The following is a 17474-nucleotide window of genomic DNA, read 5'->3' as shown; positions in this document are numbered from 1 at the left end:
TCTGTGAAGACAATACTGAGCTAGATAGACCAATGGTCTGACTCAGTATATGGCAGCTTCCTATGTTCCTAAGTTCCAACCATAATACACAAGCACTCCCATGCCTATGTGATTAGACCTCTAGTTTATAAAAATAGGAATGGTGTCCCACGAAAGATAACTACCAATGATGATTAAAAGCAAGAAACCTTTAGCCAAAGCAGATCATAAGACATTAAGGCACAGTGCTAGTGTAAATTCTGCCACAAATCATGCTGAGGGCCTTCCTTTCCCCCCCTCCCAGTGATCTATAGGTATCCCCAGTTCAGATGAGGCCTCTGTTGGATATAGATCAGTCCAGAGGTCTAATATGTGCCAGCAAGGCACTCTGTGACAAAGAAAAGAATTTGATCACATCCTGTAAGGCTTTATTTAACTAATTTATTTATTATTTATTTATTTTACATATTTTTATACCGTCTCAAACCCACGTCTCTGGGCAATTTACAAGAAGATTTTTTTTAAAAAGTAAAACATTAGTTAAAACCCAAAACAAGAAATTTAAAACACAACAATTTAAAAATTTTAAAACAATATTCTAAAAACAACATTAAAAACAATCAAAACTGTATCAGTTAAAAGCCTGGGTGAACAGATGCATCATTAAAGACTTTTAAAAAGCTGTCAGAGATGGGGAGGCTCTTATTTCACTAGGGAACACATTCCAAAGCCTTGGGGCAGCAATGGAGAAGGCCCGTCCCTGAACAGCCACCAGATGAGCTGGTGGCAAATGCAGACGGACCTTTCCTGATTATCTCAATGGGCGGTGGGGTTCATAACGAAGAAGACATTCTCTTAAATACCCCGGGCCCAAGCTGTTTAGGGCTTTATAGGTTATGATTAACACCTTGTATTTTGCCTGGAAACATATCAGCAGCCAGTGTAACTCCTTCAATACAGGAGTAATATGGTCTCTCCTAGATGACCCAGAGACCAGACTGGCTGCCGCATTCTGGACAACTGTAGTTTCCGGACTACATACAAAGGCATCCCCACATAGAGCGCATTACAGTAATCCAGTCTGGAGGTTACCAGCAGATGTACCACTGTTTTGAGGTCATCTATCTCAAGAAACTGACACAGCTGGGGTATCAGCCGAAGCTGATAGAAGGCACCTCTGGCTACTGCCTCAACCTAGGACACCAGGGAGAGACTTGGATCCAGAAGCACCCCCAGACTGCGTACCTGTTCCTTCTGGGGAAGTGTGGCCCCATCCAGAACAGGCACATCAAAATTGTCTCGCAAGTTCTGACCCCGCACAATGAGTACCTCCATCTTATCTGGATTCAGTCTCAGTTTGTTGTCCCTCATTACCGACTCCAGGCATGCACTTAGGGAGGTTATACCCTCTCCCAATATTGCTGTCATGGAGAAATAGATTTGGGTGTCATCAGCATACTGTTAACACCCTGCACCAAATCTCCTGATTATCTCTCCCAGCGGTTTCATGTAGATGTTAAACAACATCGGAGACAATATGGAGCCCTGAGGGACACCATACAAAAGTTCAGATTTTGAAGCACAACAGTCTCCAAGGGGCACCATCTGGAGCCTGCCTGAGAGGTAGGAGTGGAACCACCGCAGAGCAGTGCCTCTCACTCCCAACCCCCTCAGACGCTCCAGAAGGATACTATAGTTGATAGTATCGAAAGCCGCTGAGAGGTCCAAAAAGACCAACAGAGTCACACTTCCTCTGTCAATTTCCAGTTGGAGATCATCCATCAGGCCAACCAAGGGAGAGTCTACCCCATAGCCAGCCCGGAAGCCAGTCTGAAATGGGTCTAGACAATCAGTTTCCTCCAAGACTGTCTGGAGCTGTGAGGCCACCACCCTCTCAATTACCTTGCCCAGCCACGGAGAACAGGCCTGTAGTTACTCAGCCCTGAAGAATCCAAGGTAGGCATCTTCAGAAGCAGACGAATAATTGACTCCTTAAGACTAGGAGGCATCTTACCTTCCCTCAGAGATGCATTTATAATCTCTACCAGGCCTGGTATAATCTCTTTATTATTTATAATCTCTACCAGGCTTTACCATTAGACGGGGAAAATTCTTATCATACACGATACGAATTTGTTACAGAAGAGATTACTTGCTTCAAGACATGAACAAGTTACTGTGGAAAACTTAGCCACACAAGCAGAAGCTCTGGATCTAGCAAGTGCAGACACTCTGTTTCCCTGCAGGCAATAGGCACTTGTCTCCTCTAATTACCAGGAACATGATGCATCTCCTACACATTGTAAGGACTATTTTTTCACTAAACCAACCGAGATCAATACCACTTCAGAAGTATTGTACTAAGAGAGGTTTCAAACTTCTTAATCGGATGCATTATGCAGTCCCCTGCTTGATGCTTCTTGCAGTGTACTGGAAATGGTTTATCAGTGCCATCAGGTTATTTTTGGACCAGAGACTAGTATTCTGGTCCTAAATTTACCAAGGTAATAACTAGGAAAACATGAGCAGGTACTATATTGTCAAATAGAGATTGTATGTGAGGGGACAGTTTTGATCATCATAGAAAAAAATATTACACCAAGAATGTCTCCCTTGACTTCCTTTTCGGCCTGCTTCCTGGAAGGAAGGCTGTCCACGTGTAACTATCCACACATGCCCATGTGTGTCACACTGTCCGTGTGTGTCTCCAATGATTTCTGCATTGACAGTTCCAAACCATACAAACCAAGTTCACAATACCTGGGAGAGAAGCCAAGGGCACCCCAATGGGAGTAATTTTTATTTTATTTATGCCATATATATATATAATGTAAACTGTTCCTCTATGTAAACTGCTTTGGAAATGTTTGATGAAAAGCGGTATATCAATTGTTGTTTGTGTGTGTGTGTGTGTGTGTGTGTGTATGTATATGTGTGTGTGTGTGTATATATATATATATATATATATATATATATATATATATATATATATATGCAAACAACAACAATTGATATACCACTTTTCTTCAAACATTTCCAAAGCAGTATACATAGAGGAATAACAAACACACGCAAGAACCCTTCAATGTGAGTCATTTCCCACTGTGCTAACCTCCACATAGGCCTGCACTTTTCTCAATGCTTCAGGAGGACCCTTTCAGAGAGACAGAGAGCTCTCCTAAGAGCTCTAGGAAGAAAGCCCTGGGAAGGGCTACACCTCCCAGCATTCTGTGGATCGTTCCAAGATGGTGCAGGGGCTCGAAGGCTCAATTCCCTTACAGGAGCCCCACTAGTCCTGGGCAAAGCCCAACACTGCATGGTTGGAATGGCCATGCACAGTGCCAGGGGGTCAGCACAGAGGACTTGGCTTTAGCTGAAGATTCACCCAGGCCCCAAAGACAAGGGGTCAGGGAACCGCACTTAGGGTTGCTGGGGGCTGCCACTGGCCCCCAGGCCTTACAGTGAGGCGTGTTCTCCTTGTCTCCCTGTATCCGAAAGCAAATGGCCTAGCTAGGGTTCATGCCCTTTATTAGTAAGAAAAAAGCATGAAATGGATGTTCTGTCCACAAGACAAAAAGGAGGTACATCATCAGACTAAAGGTTCATAGAGTGTGCAGCTTCGGGCCATTGGATAACAGTGCTGCTTTGTCCCACTTTTAAATGCGGGGGGGAGGAGATGAGGGGGCTGGATGGGAGCTCCAGTCCTGGGACTGAACAGGGTCTGGGGTGGAATCACTTTTCATAGGATGAGCCTCCTCTACCAAACATGGCCCACAAAAGCACACGACAGAATAAATGTACGAATTTTAAAGGGTGCATTGAGTGTCTTTCTACTCTTTGGAAACTGCAGGATAATCTTACCCCTTTCCTGGAATTCATTTACACACTTGGTCTTCTTCACTGTGTCTTCTGGGCTCATTTCTTTCCCTTCCGAGACGTAGTGATATTCAAGATGGCTAACAATGTAATCAAGAATTAAAATGATACAGCAACAGTATTTTTTCATATGTCAGCCCCACAGAAAGGCTGTTCTCACACGCAGCCTAACCCAGGCTGGGGAGGCCCAGCCTGGGTTAGGTTGTGCATGAGAACCGCAAGCATCAGGCCTGATCAGGCGGGAAGAGCCGCCTAGCCCAGCTCCTAGTCGGGGTTAAAGGAGCGAGCACTCCCTTAAGCCAGGCGTCCTGGTCGTGTGCCTCCTTCGGCTGTGTTCAGATCAAAGAGACACAAAGATGAGTGCCTAGAGTGCCCGTCCCTTGGGCGGAATTCCCCAATGCACCACACTCAAGATTGTGGTGCATTGTGGGATAACCAGAGATGCATCGTCCCAGTTTTCCAAAGATGGATCATGTGGGAGTGCAGACAAAATTCCCAGCAACATTTCATCAATCATCTGGAGCAGGGTTTCTTAACCTTGGGCCCCCCAAATGTTGTTGGACTACAATTCCCATCATCCTCAGCCTAAAAGGCCATGTCTGGGGATGATGGGAGTTGTAGTCCTAAAACATCTGGGGGCCCAAGGTTAAGAAACCGTGATCTGGAGGGAAGGTGAGTGAAACAAAGCCTTCCCCCCATCCGCCCCACCACCCAGTCATGTGAACGACCTCACAGAGTGCATGAAAGGAATCTAAGCAGAAATTCAGCCAGGTGTGAGTGGCAAAACCCAGTCCGGTTCCTTGAGGATAGGGTGCAGCTGGTGCAGCAGCCAAAGCTGGTAAAAGGCATTCCTATTTCCCCTTTCCATTTGACCATCCAGGAACAGGATTAAATTAAATCCAGGGATGTTCTCTAACATCCTATGTTCCTTGCACTTCTATGCTTTTCCCTCTCTTTCATTGATGTGAGGTGTGCACTCAGATCAAACCTCTTTCCACATTCTGAGCAGCTATATGATCCCCCTAGTATAGATTTTTTAATAGGTTATGGGTTTGGGGCTCACACTGAAACTCTTTCCATATTCAAAAGCTGCTTATTGTTTATCTCCTGTATGATATCTTTGGTCTTTCTCAAAGCTTGCTTTACCACAAAAACTCTTGCTGCAGTCTAACAGTGATCGGATTTCTTCCTGTGTGGATTCTTCAATGCGATGTGAGGCTTGAATTCTAACTGAAGCTAATTCCACATTCCTAGCACTGACATGGCTTCTCTCCTATGTAGATTATTTGATGGAATGCAAGAGCTGTGCTCACATTGAAGGTCTTCCCACATTCCAGGCCTTTAAATGGTTTCTACTTTCTGTGGATTCTTTGATGTGATTTGACATGGTCAGCTCGACTGAAGCTCTTTCCACATTCCAAGCACATATATGGTTTCTCCCTACTGTGGGTTCTTTGATGTATAGTAAGTATAGTACTCTGACTGAAGCTCTTCCCACATTCCAAGCATTTATAAGGCTTCTCCCCTGTGTGAATCCTTTGATGTGTAGTGAGTTGTGTGCTCTGGTTGAAGCTCTTTCCACACTCAAAACATTTGTAAGGTTTCTCCCCTGTGTGTATTCTTTGATGCGATCTTACGCTTGCACTCCTACTGAAGCTTTTTCCACACTCAAAGCACTGATATGGCTTCTCGCCTGTATGGATCCTTTGATGTAATGTGAGCCCTTTATTCTCACTGAAACTCTTTCCACATTGCATGCATGCATATGGTTTCTCTCCTGTGTGGGTTCTTTGATGTAATGTGAGGTTTGCGTTCCGACTAAAGCTGTTTCCACACTCTAAGCATTTATATGGTTTCTCTCCTGTGTGAATCCTTTTATGTGATGTGAGGCCTGAGTTCTGACTGAAGCTTTTTCCACACTCCAAGCACTGATATGGCTTTTCCCCTGTGTGGATTCTTTGATGCAGTGTGAGGCCTGCATTCTGTCTGAAGCTCTTTCCACACTCCAAGCACTGATATGGCTTCTCCCCTGTATGAATTCTTTGGTGTATGGTTAGTTCTGTGTTCCGACGGAAGAATTTTCCACACTCCAAGCACTGACATGGCTTCTCCCCTTTATGGATTATTTGATGTACTGTTAAGCCTGTGCTCCGACTGAAGCTCCTTCCACACTCCAAGCACTGATATGGCTTCTCCCCTCTATGCAATCTTTGATGTACTGTTAGCACTGAGCTCTGCCTGAAACACTTTCCACACTCCAAGCATTTAAATGGTTTCTCTCCTGTGTGGATTCTTTGATGCACTGTGAGGTAGTCAGCTCGAGTGAAGCTTTTTTTACACAACAAGCATTGATATGGTTTCTCTCCAGTATGCGTTCTTTGATGTCTAGTTAATGCCATATTCCTAATGAAACTCTTTCCACATTCCAAACATTTATAAGGTTTTTCCCCTCTGTGAATCTGTTTATGTGAAGTAAGATGTGTACTCACATTGAAACTTTTTCCACATTCCAAACATCTGTATGGCCTCTCCCCTGTGTGGATTCTTTGATGCGTTGTGAGGCCCGAGTGCTGCCTGAAGCTCTTTCCACACTCCAAGCATTGATATGGCTTCTCCCCTGTGTGGATTCTTTGATGCAATGTCAGGCCTGAATTCATCCTAAAGCTTTTTCCACACTCCAAGCATTGATATGGTTTCTCCCCTGTGTGGATTCTTTGATGTTCAATTAGAGTGTCACCGCGACAGAACTTCTTTTCACAGTCCAAACATTTAAATGGTTTCTCTCCTGTGTGAGTTCTTTGGTGTTTCCTAAGCTTTGATTTTGTAAAAAATCTCATGTTGCAGTCAAAGCATTCATAGGGCTTCTCCTCTGTGAGGATTCTCTGATGCGATATCAGGATTCTGCTCATTCTGAAGCTCATTCCTCACACCAAGCATGGATATGTTTTCTGTCCTGTGTGGATTTTCCAATGAGCTTTAAAGATTAATTTACCAGTGAATGTCCCCCCACCCCCACAGTGCAATTAATTCTTTTCTTTACTTCCTCTATTTTTTCTTGGATTGGGATTTCATATGGAGGACACCATCGTGAGAAGCTGAGGATTCAATTCGCCCCTTCTGTTTTGCTTCCACTTTCTTTTTCTGCTGCCCTCCCTCTTTGCATCTGGTAGTTTTGAAGAAGCATCCAGCATGGCTCTCCCTCACTCTCCTTCTCATCATCTCCTGGAAAGAAGAAAGAAAAAGCAGTAAAAGCTGAGGAGAGCAAAGCAGCTGGGAAGCCAAGAAAGAAACCCAATAAATGACTGGTGTAACAGGAAAGAGTTAATAGGTGGTAGGATCTGACACATTCTTAAGCAGAACTTGATTGGCAGTAAGTGGCTGCTGGTGTAATGTAAAGCTGGACTGGGACTGCAGAGATGGAAGTTCAGTTCACAACTCTGCCATGTAGTAGGTTGGGCAGCCTTGAGCTAGTCAGTCAGTAACTGGGGAGGAGCCATCGCTCAGTGGAAGAGCACCTGCACTGTGTGTTCAAGCGTGTACAAGTGTACCTCATTATCTGCGGGGATTCCATTCCCACAGTTGACAGCAGATAACAAAACCGTGGATAGCTAGGCATTGAGTCCTATGGGGAGTGGTGAGCTAGGTTCTTGCAGGACAAAAAAAGGCACCAGAAAAAGCAAAAAATGACATAAACTGAAGCAAAAAAGTGCCATACTGTGCTTTGAAGGTCTCCAGTTGTCCATTGATGCCCCACCCAACCCCAATTTTGGGGATTCCTTTTTTTAAAGTTGCGGGTGGGGGGGGAGGTGTACAGAAGGTGGGGGGGGTTGTACAGAAGAGCCACTAAATGGCTCCTTTAACCAAAATGGTGGCTGCAAATGACCTCTGTGGAGGAACGAGGCCTAGACCTCTTGGTTTTTGTAAATGAGCCCTTATATTGTAATTGTATTATATTATGAATTGAAATGATATTCCTAAAACTCTTCTTTTTTGTAAATAGGATTGTATGTGTAACTTGATTTGCAAAGAAAACTGGCAGGGTCAAGAGTTCATACCTGTTGTACTTTAGTTTCATTTTGAGAATGATCAGTTTGACAGTTTGGTTTTGGAGGGAAGGGAAGTTTTGAAAAATGGAGGGAACTTTGAGTTATACTGATTGGGTGGTTTAAAAAAACTGTTGGAGTAAGTGTGTGTGTGTGTGTGTGTGTGTGTGTAGATAGATAGATAGCTAGATAGATATAAGGGTTGTTCAGTGAGATATGTTAGTTGAAGTTGAGAGTTGGTTGGGGAGAGTTAGAGTCCTGGAGAAAATCATAAGAAGAAGAAGAATGCCTTGTAGAATCAGAGAAGAGTTCAGCTTGCAGTAAAAACAGAAGACTTGGAGAAAGACAATCTGAGAGAGACTGCAGAACTGAACTGAAGAATTGCTGGCACAGAGCTGTGGGAGTAGATAGAGCTGTTTAATCACTAGCAGAGTGGTGGAATATCTGCAGAGAGAAAATCACTAAGAACTGGCAAGAACAAGACCTGAGGCTGAACTAAGAGTTGCTAAAGGTGATCATCAAGGACTCTTAGGGCTCAGTGAGTCAGGTTAGTGGATGTGTTTTTGACCACATTTCATTTGTTCCTTATGCTCTTTTGGTTGACGGTTGTTTTTTTTGTTCTGAACTTGTGAAACGACTTTTAATTGAGCTGATTGTAAAGTAAAATTTATTGTTCATTGTAAGGCTTCAAGGGGGAGGAGGTGTGTTCCTTGCTTTTCTTGAACCCAGAATCGCAGGATGGGGACAGGGTCAGCCTCAGAGTAGGCCAGGGGAGAAGATTACTTCATCACCTCAGCCGCCCTCCTGGCTTGCTGCATCCAGTTGGTTTCCTCTCCAGAGGAGCTTCCATGCTCAAGAGCAGCCCTAATCATCAGCTGCCTTGGCTTTAAATGCCTCAGTACAGAGATGAAGTGGCACAGCAGGGAAATGCTTGACTAACAAGCAGAAGGTTGCCGGTTCAAATCCCTGCTGGTACTATATCGAGCAACAGCAATATAAGAAGATGCTGAAAGGCATCATCTCATACTGCGCGGGAGGAGGCAATAGTAAACCCCTCCTGTATTCTACCAAAGAAAACCACAGGGCTCTGTGGGTGCCAGGAGTCTGAATTGACTTGATGGCACACTTCACCTTTTACAGAGCTGATAGGGCTTAAAGCCTACTCCAAGCCTCACCCCTGCCTTGGTCTCGCTTCCTGCCATGCCCAACATGGCTGCCCCACTGGAGTTGTTCCCTGCAGCTCTCCGTGCCTTGCCTGCTCAAACCCACCAGGACCAGACCTGCCTGGAACCATTTCACCCCTGTTCCCTTCGGGGGAAGACAGAAGCCCCAAAGGAGGGATTCCATGCTCTCTGCTGGACTCCACAGGTCATAGGAACATAGGAAGCTGCCATATACTTACTGAGTCAGACCATTGTTCTAACTAGCTCAGTATTGTCTTCACAGACTGGCAGTGGTTTCTCCAAGCAGGCAGGAATCTCTCTCAGCCCTATCTTGGAGAAGCCAGGGAGGGAACCTGGAACCTTCTGCTCTTCCCAGAGCGGCTCCATCCCCTGAGGGGAAGATCTTGCAGTGCTCACACATCAAGTCTCCCTTTCATATGCAGCCAGGGCAGACCCTGCTTAGCTATGGGGACAAGTCATGCTTGCTACCACAAGACCAGCTCTCCTCCCCCACACAAGCAACCAGGTAAGGTGGCATCCCAACATTTACATCTAAAGGAAAATTGTAGCTTCTGTTTTCTCCACCCCACGCCTATAGGCCTTACCACTTTATCAAAGTTTGTTTTTGCAACAGAAGCTTGAAAGGCTGTTGTGGTAGACTTGGCCCTGAGCACAAAAGTCTACTTGGTGGCAGCGGTTAAACTAGTAATTGTCAGAGATCTGTGTCACATGTTAGCAATAGTGCGGATCTGCCTCACATGGTGGTAGAGGTGAGATCGGTAAGGATCCTTCACACGTGGTTCCTCTACATGCGATGGCAGCGAGGGGATAAGTAACACGTTCCTCCACATGCTCGGTCACTTCTGGCCATCTTGCAACTGCGGATACACTGGTATTGACCCTTTGTATACCCACGAATGTAGAGGCTGGGTGGCTGTTTATGGACTACAGATACATGAAACCACAAATAGCAGAACTGTGTAAAGTGAGGTCAACCTGTAGTGAAAACCCATCAGGTTGCATCTTGGATGCCTCTTTTTTTCTCTATTATATAAAATCAATATTTGGTGTGTGGTGTTGTTGTTGTTTTTTAAAAAAATCTGTCCTCTAATGTTTTATTGCACACTGAAGATTTTTAAAAAAGAATTGTATAGTTTTATTGTATTACTGTATTATTTATGGATGTTGTTAAGTGCTGTGCCAGACAGAGGCTGTAGGTCTCAGTCCTGTCTAAAACATGGCTCTGCTTATGTTAAGAAACTGCATACGGGAAGAGCACACATTGGAATTAGACTTTTGCCCTGCTTAAGTTGTTTTACAGTAGATGATGTCGTTAACTGGTGTTCTGTGTCATAGTGACCTGTCAAAAAGTAAGAAATCAATGTACTGCATAACGGGAAACATCTGTGTGCATGACAGAATGAATGGGAATGAAGGGTAGTTAGGGTAAATTCTGAGTATAAGGCTGAAAAGCTGTATGGCGAGGATGAGTTGTGACAGCCTGGGTCTACCACGATGGTGTGGAGACAGTCTCCTGAGCATCCTGAGGTCAGAGTGACCTGAACAGATGAACCTTGACTGTCAGTTCAGGCAGATACTCATATTTACTCAAATAGAAGACGACTCTGAAATTAAGACTTAAATAGCCCTTAAAAATAGAGATTAAGTACAGCGTATACTGTATTTACACAAATGAAACGGAACTCCGAATTTAGGACGATCCTCCGGTTTCTAACATCAAAGAACTTGGAAGAAACCTAGTCTTGGATCCAGGTAAATACAGTAAGCAACTCTGTGTCAAAATTATGTTCAGTATTTGGATGTATCTTTGTTTGTTGGTTACTTATAGCTAGGAATGTGCGAGCCAGTTCGATTCGAACCGCGGTTCAAATGAGATCGGCCTGGTTCAAGTGGTTCGAGTTCAAATCGGGCCAACCCCTAGTTCTAAGAACCAGTTCGCAGCTGGTTCGAGGGGTATACTTGTAAAGGGGGCATCTGGTGAGGATTCCCCTTTACAAATACAGGGCATTCTCTATAGTAACATGGGGGGCAGGGGGATAAGGTACTTTTAACCTTTTAATTTATAGCCAGCGTGGATGGAGGAGGTGGTGGCAGTGGAGACATCAGCAGTGGCGCAGGCTCCTCCAATCTCCCCCACCCCCAGTCTCCTGAAGAGCAGCTCCAGCCAACTGCAGCCCAATTTGGGCCTCCACTCGTACATGGAGGTCCGAACAGGGCTACAGCCGGCCAGGGCTCTGTCTGGGAGGCCAGCAGGGAGTTTGGAGGAGCCCCCACCACTGCTGATGTCTCCACCACTGCCGCGACCACCTCCACCATCCCCGCTGGCTATAAATTAAACATTAAAAGTATCTCATCTCTCACCCACTCCCCATCTTACTATAGTGAATGCCCTGTACTTGTAAAGGGGAATCCTTGCCAAATTCCCCTTTACAAGTATACACCACAAACCAGTTTGTCCCAGTCCAATAGCCGAACCGGTCTTACAGTCAGCTCGCACATCCATATTAATAGCTTTGTCTGACATCGCATTTAATTTTGTTTGCTTCTAATATGTAAATATTCTGTGTTATTCATTGAATTGAGTTTTTCTGCCTTTCACCCGAACCATTATTAAAAGTTACATACACTGTGGTTAATCAAAATTCTGGTCTACAGCCTCTCTGACCCTCCAAAAGAATCCTGAACTATACAGAAATGGCCCTTTTGCCATAATATTAGCTGCCTAGGGGGTGATATGCCAACAGACAACATAAACATTTAATAAGCTAATATTTAGTTGCATGCCTTCAAAAGTTCCTAAATTGTCAGTGAATGTTGGTGGGGGGGGGATCTCTTGAAGAGGAAGCACCTCTGGGTGCTGGGATGTGGCCACTGCTTGCCCAGCTTGGTTTGAAAGGGCAACTAAGAAAGCTATCTTGGAAAAGAAGCCAACTGTTGACTTCTCGGCTGTAACTCAGCAACAGGGAACAACGAAAGCTGTAACCAGGCGTGAACCACAGCCGCTTTAGAGCATCCCAAAGCAACGAAGGAGCTGGCCTCTGACATCATCCCTTGTGTCTTAGAGAATGGACCACCAGCTAAGGGCTCCCCTCGCTGCAAAGAGAGACTCCACAATCCTGCCAGCCTGGAACACCAGGGGCTGAAAGGCAAGTGGTTAGAGTGCTGGACTAGGACCGGGGAGACCCGAGTTCAAATCCCCATTCAGCCATGAAACAAGCTGGGTGACTCTGGGCCCGTCACTTCTCTCTCAGCCTAACCTACTTCACAGGGTTGTTGTGAGGAGAAACTCAAGTATGTAGTACACTGCTCTGGGCTCATTGAAGGAAGAGCGGGATATAAATGTAATAATAATAATAATAACAATAACAACAACACTAAAACATTTGTCCCCGCTTCTGTATTTGGATTTATCCATTCAAAGGAAAGAGGGAATCTTACCAAGAGAGGCCCCATTCTCAAAATTCTCCTCCATGACTTCTCTCTGCAGGGCTCTTTGGTTCCAATCCAACAGAATTCACTCTTCCTTGGGACTGTGTCAAAAGTCACCAGACCCGGCAATAAATAATTAAATAAAATGATGATGATGATGATGATGTTTGAATGACAATGGTTGTGGAGAATCTGACTTGAATGAGCCTTTATAGAGTTTGTTTTTAAGTCTGTGTCAGGCAGGCCTGTCAGTGGCAGGGATACCATATTGGGAAAAGCACCTGCATGCTTGCATGCAGCAGGTTCCAAGTTCCCTTCCTGCATCTCCAAGATAGGGCTGAGAGAGATTCCTCCCTGCAACCTTGGAGAAGCCGCTGCCAGTCTATGCAGGCAATACTGAGCTAGATAGACCAATGGTCTGACTCGGTATATGGGAGCTTCCTATGTTCCTATGACAATCAGCTGGTGTGGAGGGGAAATGAAGGAGAGAATTTCTGGGGAAAACCAGCGAAGGAATGTGCAGTGACAGAGAAGCATCAGCATACAGGAGGAGGAGTTGAAATCCACTGTGGGTGCCAGGATGCACTGTAACAAGGATTCCCAGATGTTGTTGGCTACAACTCGCATCATCTCCAGCTGCAGTGGCCTTTAGCTGGGGATTATGGGAGTTGTAGCCAACAACATCTGGGAATCCCTGTTACAGGGAATGCTGGGCAGGAAGGCAGCAGAGTTCAAGGTAGCCTGGGGAGAAGTGGAGCCTTACCCCAGGTGGAAGCTGTGCCAAGAGCATGGAGATGAAGCCCAGCAAGAACCCTGTTGTGTGGGGAGACACAAAGAGGGGCTGGCAATCCCTCAGAGATCAATCTTCCTAAACCTGAGAAGTGTGAGCCTATTGCCACCTGCAAGATCTGAGCCCCATCTGGTGGTTGTGAATAAAAGTCAGAATTGAAACAATCTTAGTAGTAGAGAAATTTAGATCTGGGAAGGGGCATAAAGATTTTTGGCATGTATCTGCAAATGGGCTATTATTTATTTTATATCCCGCTCTTCCTCCAAGGAGCCCAGAGCAGTGTACTACATACTGAAGTACTCACAACAACCCTGTGAAGTAGGTCAGGCTGAGAGAGAAGTGACTGGCCCAGAGTCACCCAGCAAGTATCATGGCTGAATAGGGATTTGAACTCGGGTCTCCCCAGCTCTGTTGAGAGATTTGGCTTTTTTAAAACCAAATTTTGGGTTACAGCCCATTTGACTCACGAATATACCCCTTAGGTTCTGGCCACACTGCCGGAGTCCCCGGTCCTAGTCCAGCACTCTAACCCCTACACCAATCTGGCCTGTGTTTTAATCAGGGATTGGCAATCTAGCCTGAGAAACCCCCCATCATTCTGAGAAACTGTAACAAGCAAGCATGCACAAGCAAACCATAACATATCATCTATTTATGCTTTATTACACTTTAAAGACAAATATCTTATTTTACTCTATGACTTCTGTTCCTGATTGTGCCATCCTTACTCTCATGACTACTATTCTCCGCTAACAGGGACAAAGAAACAGTGAAAGGGAAGAAGAACTTTGCTAGGTTTCTTTTCCTGAAGGAATAGTCCGGATTAGGTTTTTGGTGGTGGAGGTCGAGGATTGAGAGGAAAGGAGATATTTGGTGAGTGCAAGGTTTGGGGCCATTAAAGGGGATTAAGCCAGGTGCTGCTCACCTGATTCTTCCCAAGGATAACCTTACAATGACAACTTTATTTATATAAAGTGTACCGTCAAGTCGATTTTGACTCCTGATACTCACAGAGCCCTGTGGTTTTCTTTGATTACAGGAGGTTAGAATACAGGAGGGGTTTCCCATTCATTGCCTCCTCCTGCGCAGTGTGAGATGATGCCTTTCAGCATCTTCCTATATCGCTGCTGCCCGATATAGGTCTGGGAAACACACCAGCGGGTATTCAAACCGGCAGCCTTCTGCTTGTTAGTCAAGCATTTCCCCGCTGTGCCATTAGGTGACTAGCCCATAGCTGGCCCATAACAAGTGTTCTCTGGGCAGCTCACAATGCACCAACTATTCCCCTAAAAGCATACCCAGAAAAGATATTTAAGATGAGGTGGTTAGTCTTGTCCTGTAGGATCTTCTAAGCATTTCCAGCCTTCCTGTGGGCAACTCTGACAGAAAAGGGAGAAACAGAGTTCTAAGCAGAACGAAGGACTCCCATTTCAGTTACACCCTGAAATCAAGCTAAGGCTTTAGAATGAAATCCATTCCACTATTCCCACCTGCAATTCCTTTTTAAAGGGGAGGTGCTTATGATATCTGTGACCAGGATTTGTTTTCAAAGTGGCGGATGAAAGAGAGTACCCCTATCAGGATACCCAAGGACCTGTACATAGTCTGGATTTGGTTTGTCAACACAAAAGTTATTGAGACATGCATTGCATACACATTTTCGTGCATTGCACATGCATCTCTGCACGTGTGTGTGTGTGTGTGTGTGTGTGTGCGCGCGCGCGCACACACACACACACACACACACCATTGGTGATCTCATAAGCTTTCTTCCTTTTTGAAGGTAGGCTGAAACTCAGTCTCTTTCCCACCTAGCAAGCAGCTGCCTATTGCTGTTGCATGGAGGACTCACATCTCTGAGTGGGAGAGGGGGAGGGGTTGATGCCTTGGGCAAAATCCTTCTCCAGAGCCATTAAGAAACCTCAAGTTGGCGTCATTGTTGTCTAGCTAACAAAAGAAGTAGCTAGCCAGTATTTACCTGAAATTGCCTTAAAAGAGCCCAAAGGGAAAGGAGCTCTTGGCTTCGCAAAGGGGGTGGGCATGCAGGGAAGACAGGTGCTGCAGAGAAATCTGCACAGAGAAAAAATAATTGAGGGGGTGCACAGAAGGGAGAAAGTGTATTTAAGGATGGGCAAGCTGTGTCCCACATATTATATTTCTAAAACAGAAATGGAGCAGGGAGGGAGGCAGTGGGCAAGCCACTTGTCTGGGGGACCCTTGCACCCCGTGCCCCCCCAGCTGCCCTTGGAAGGGGGGCAGGGTAGGGGTATGTCTTTTTAAAAAAAACATTGATTTTCTGCTCTTCCTCCAAGGAGCCCAGAGTACTACATACTTAGGTTTCTCCTCACAACAACCCTGTGAAGTAGGTTAGGCTGAGAAAGACGTGACTGGCCCAGAGTCACCCAGCAAGTGTCATGGCTGAATGAGGATTTTCAACTCGGGTCTCCCCGGTCACTTGCCCACTTGGCCTTTCCCGCCAACCCTCCACTGGAGCTAGCTGGGTCTCACCAGATCTTCTGAGTGGGAAAGACCAGAGCAGATCCCTCCCCGCTCTCCAAAGCGGAGTGTCTCTTTATTATTCAGGGGATTTCACCGCCGGCTCCCTAAAGGGCGGGAACGTTTATGCTCCTCCGCGGCAATCGACCTCCTCCAGCTCCTCCTCTCCAAGGAACTGCGCGCAAGGCAGGAGGGAGAAGTGCGTTTGCTCTGCAAGAGCTTCCCCCCGCCGCGGCCTCACGCCAATTCCCTGCCTCCCGTCCCCTCCTAAAAGTGCAGGCACTGGCAGCATAAGCCTCTCTCCGAGCCCCGATCTGAAGCCGACTTCCCTGGAAAGAAGAAGCTTTATCCACAGTATGATAGATTCACTCCTGAGAAAACATGCAGAGGGCACCTACCATTATTTATTTATTACATTTATAGACCGCTCCATCCAGAGGCTCTGGGCGGTGTCTATATATCTATATCCTCTCCTTCCCCGCCCCTCATAGCGAAGTTCACCAGCAGACGAAGTGGCCCGCAGTTCCCCCTTGAACTCCTCTGAGCACAGCGATGTAGAAAACCAGGATCAGGATGGAAAAGGAAAGCTACTGCAGCGCCATCCTTCCCTGGGGAGCGAAATCAAAAGCAGAATAACTCGTTTTCCTTTTCCACCGCGCTCCTCCCAAGCAGTTGTTGCCTTTCCTCTCCATTCACAAACTGAGCTGCTCTCCCGCTCAGGGTCCCTCCCTTCTTTCTTCTCACTTGCCGCCTGCCTTACATTTCTCCCCCTCTGCAGCCCTGGGACTCCCCTTCACCCAAACAAGCATTGGACTCACCAGATCCTAGAGGAGGAGGACCCCTGGTCCCGCGCGCGTAGGTGGAAGAGGCCACTTCGAAGAGGGAGGAGGAGGAGCAGGAAATGGCTTTCCCCACACATTCATTCTTTTCTTCCTCTTTGCCCTTCTAGGTGTTGAGATTCCTTTTCTTTAACCCTTAGATGGACTTTCATCAGAAAACATTGAGGACTAGCCACTTTATCCCTTGCCCTGTGGAGAAGATCAACACAGCTGCTTAAAAGTACTTGCACCCCACAAATATGTGGCCACATTTGAAGTACTGCGTAAAGTTCTGGTCACCGCACCTAAAGAAGGACATTGTAGAACTGGAAAAGGTGCACAGGAGGGCAACCAAGATGATCAGAGGTCTAGAACACCTTCTTGATGAGGCAAGCCTACAGCATCTGGGACTCTTTAGTTTAGAAAAGAGGCGACTATGGGGAGACATGATAGAGGTGTATAAAATTATTCATGGAGTAGAGAGAGTGGACAGAGATAATTTTTTATCCCTCTCTCACAACACTAGAAACGGGTCCTCCCATGAAACTGAAGGCTGGAAATTTAGGACCAACAAGAGGAAGTACTTTTCACACAGCACATAGTTAATCTATGGAATTCTCTGCCAGAAGATGTGGTGACAGTCACCAGCCTGGATGGCTTTAAAAGTGGCTTAGACAATTTCATGGAGGACAGGTCTATCAATGGCTACTAGTCTGGTGGCCACCTCCAGCCTCAGAGTCCTGATGCCTCTGAATACCAGTTGTAGGGGAGCAACAGCAAGAGAAAGGGCATGCCCTTACCTCTAGCCTGTGGGCTTCTCAGGGCCATCTGGTAGGCCACTGTGCGAAACAGGATGCTG

The 17474-nt window shown here is 45.9% G+C and overlaps 1 protein-coding gene across 1 annotated transcript; it reads right to left on the bottom strand.

The window, feature by feature from the left end:
* Window positions 1-400: 400 nt before the first annotated feature.
* Window positions 401-16582, bottom strand: LOC128344824 (zinc finger protein 420-like). Its single transcript, XM_053295752.1, has 3 exons — window positions 16196-16582; window positions 14600-14680; window positions 401-7077 (listed from the first exon to the last, which is right to left on the bottom strand). Exon 3 carries the CDS (start codon window positions 6774-6776, stop codon window positions 5208-5210), a length of 1569 nt encoding a protein of 522 aa, XP_053151727.1. The 5' UTR covers window positions 6777-7077; window positions 14600-14680; window positions 16196-16582; the 3' UTR covers window positions 401-5207.
* Window positions 16583-17474: the final 892 nt, after the last annotated feature.

Source organism: Hemicordylus capensis, chromosome 2 (assembly GCF_027244095.1).
Source record: "Hemicordylus capensis ecotype Gifberg chromosome 2, rHemCap1.1.pri, whole genome shotgun sequence".
Taxonomy (NCBI): domain Eukaryota; kingdom Metazoa; phylum Chordata; class Lepidosauria; order Squamata; family Cordylidae; genus Hemicordylus; species Hemicordylus capensis.
The sequence above is the reverse complement of the archived record's forward strand: the minus strand, read 5'-3'. Positions and strand labels throughout refer to the sequence as shown.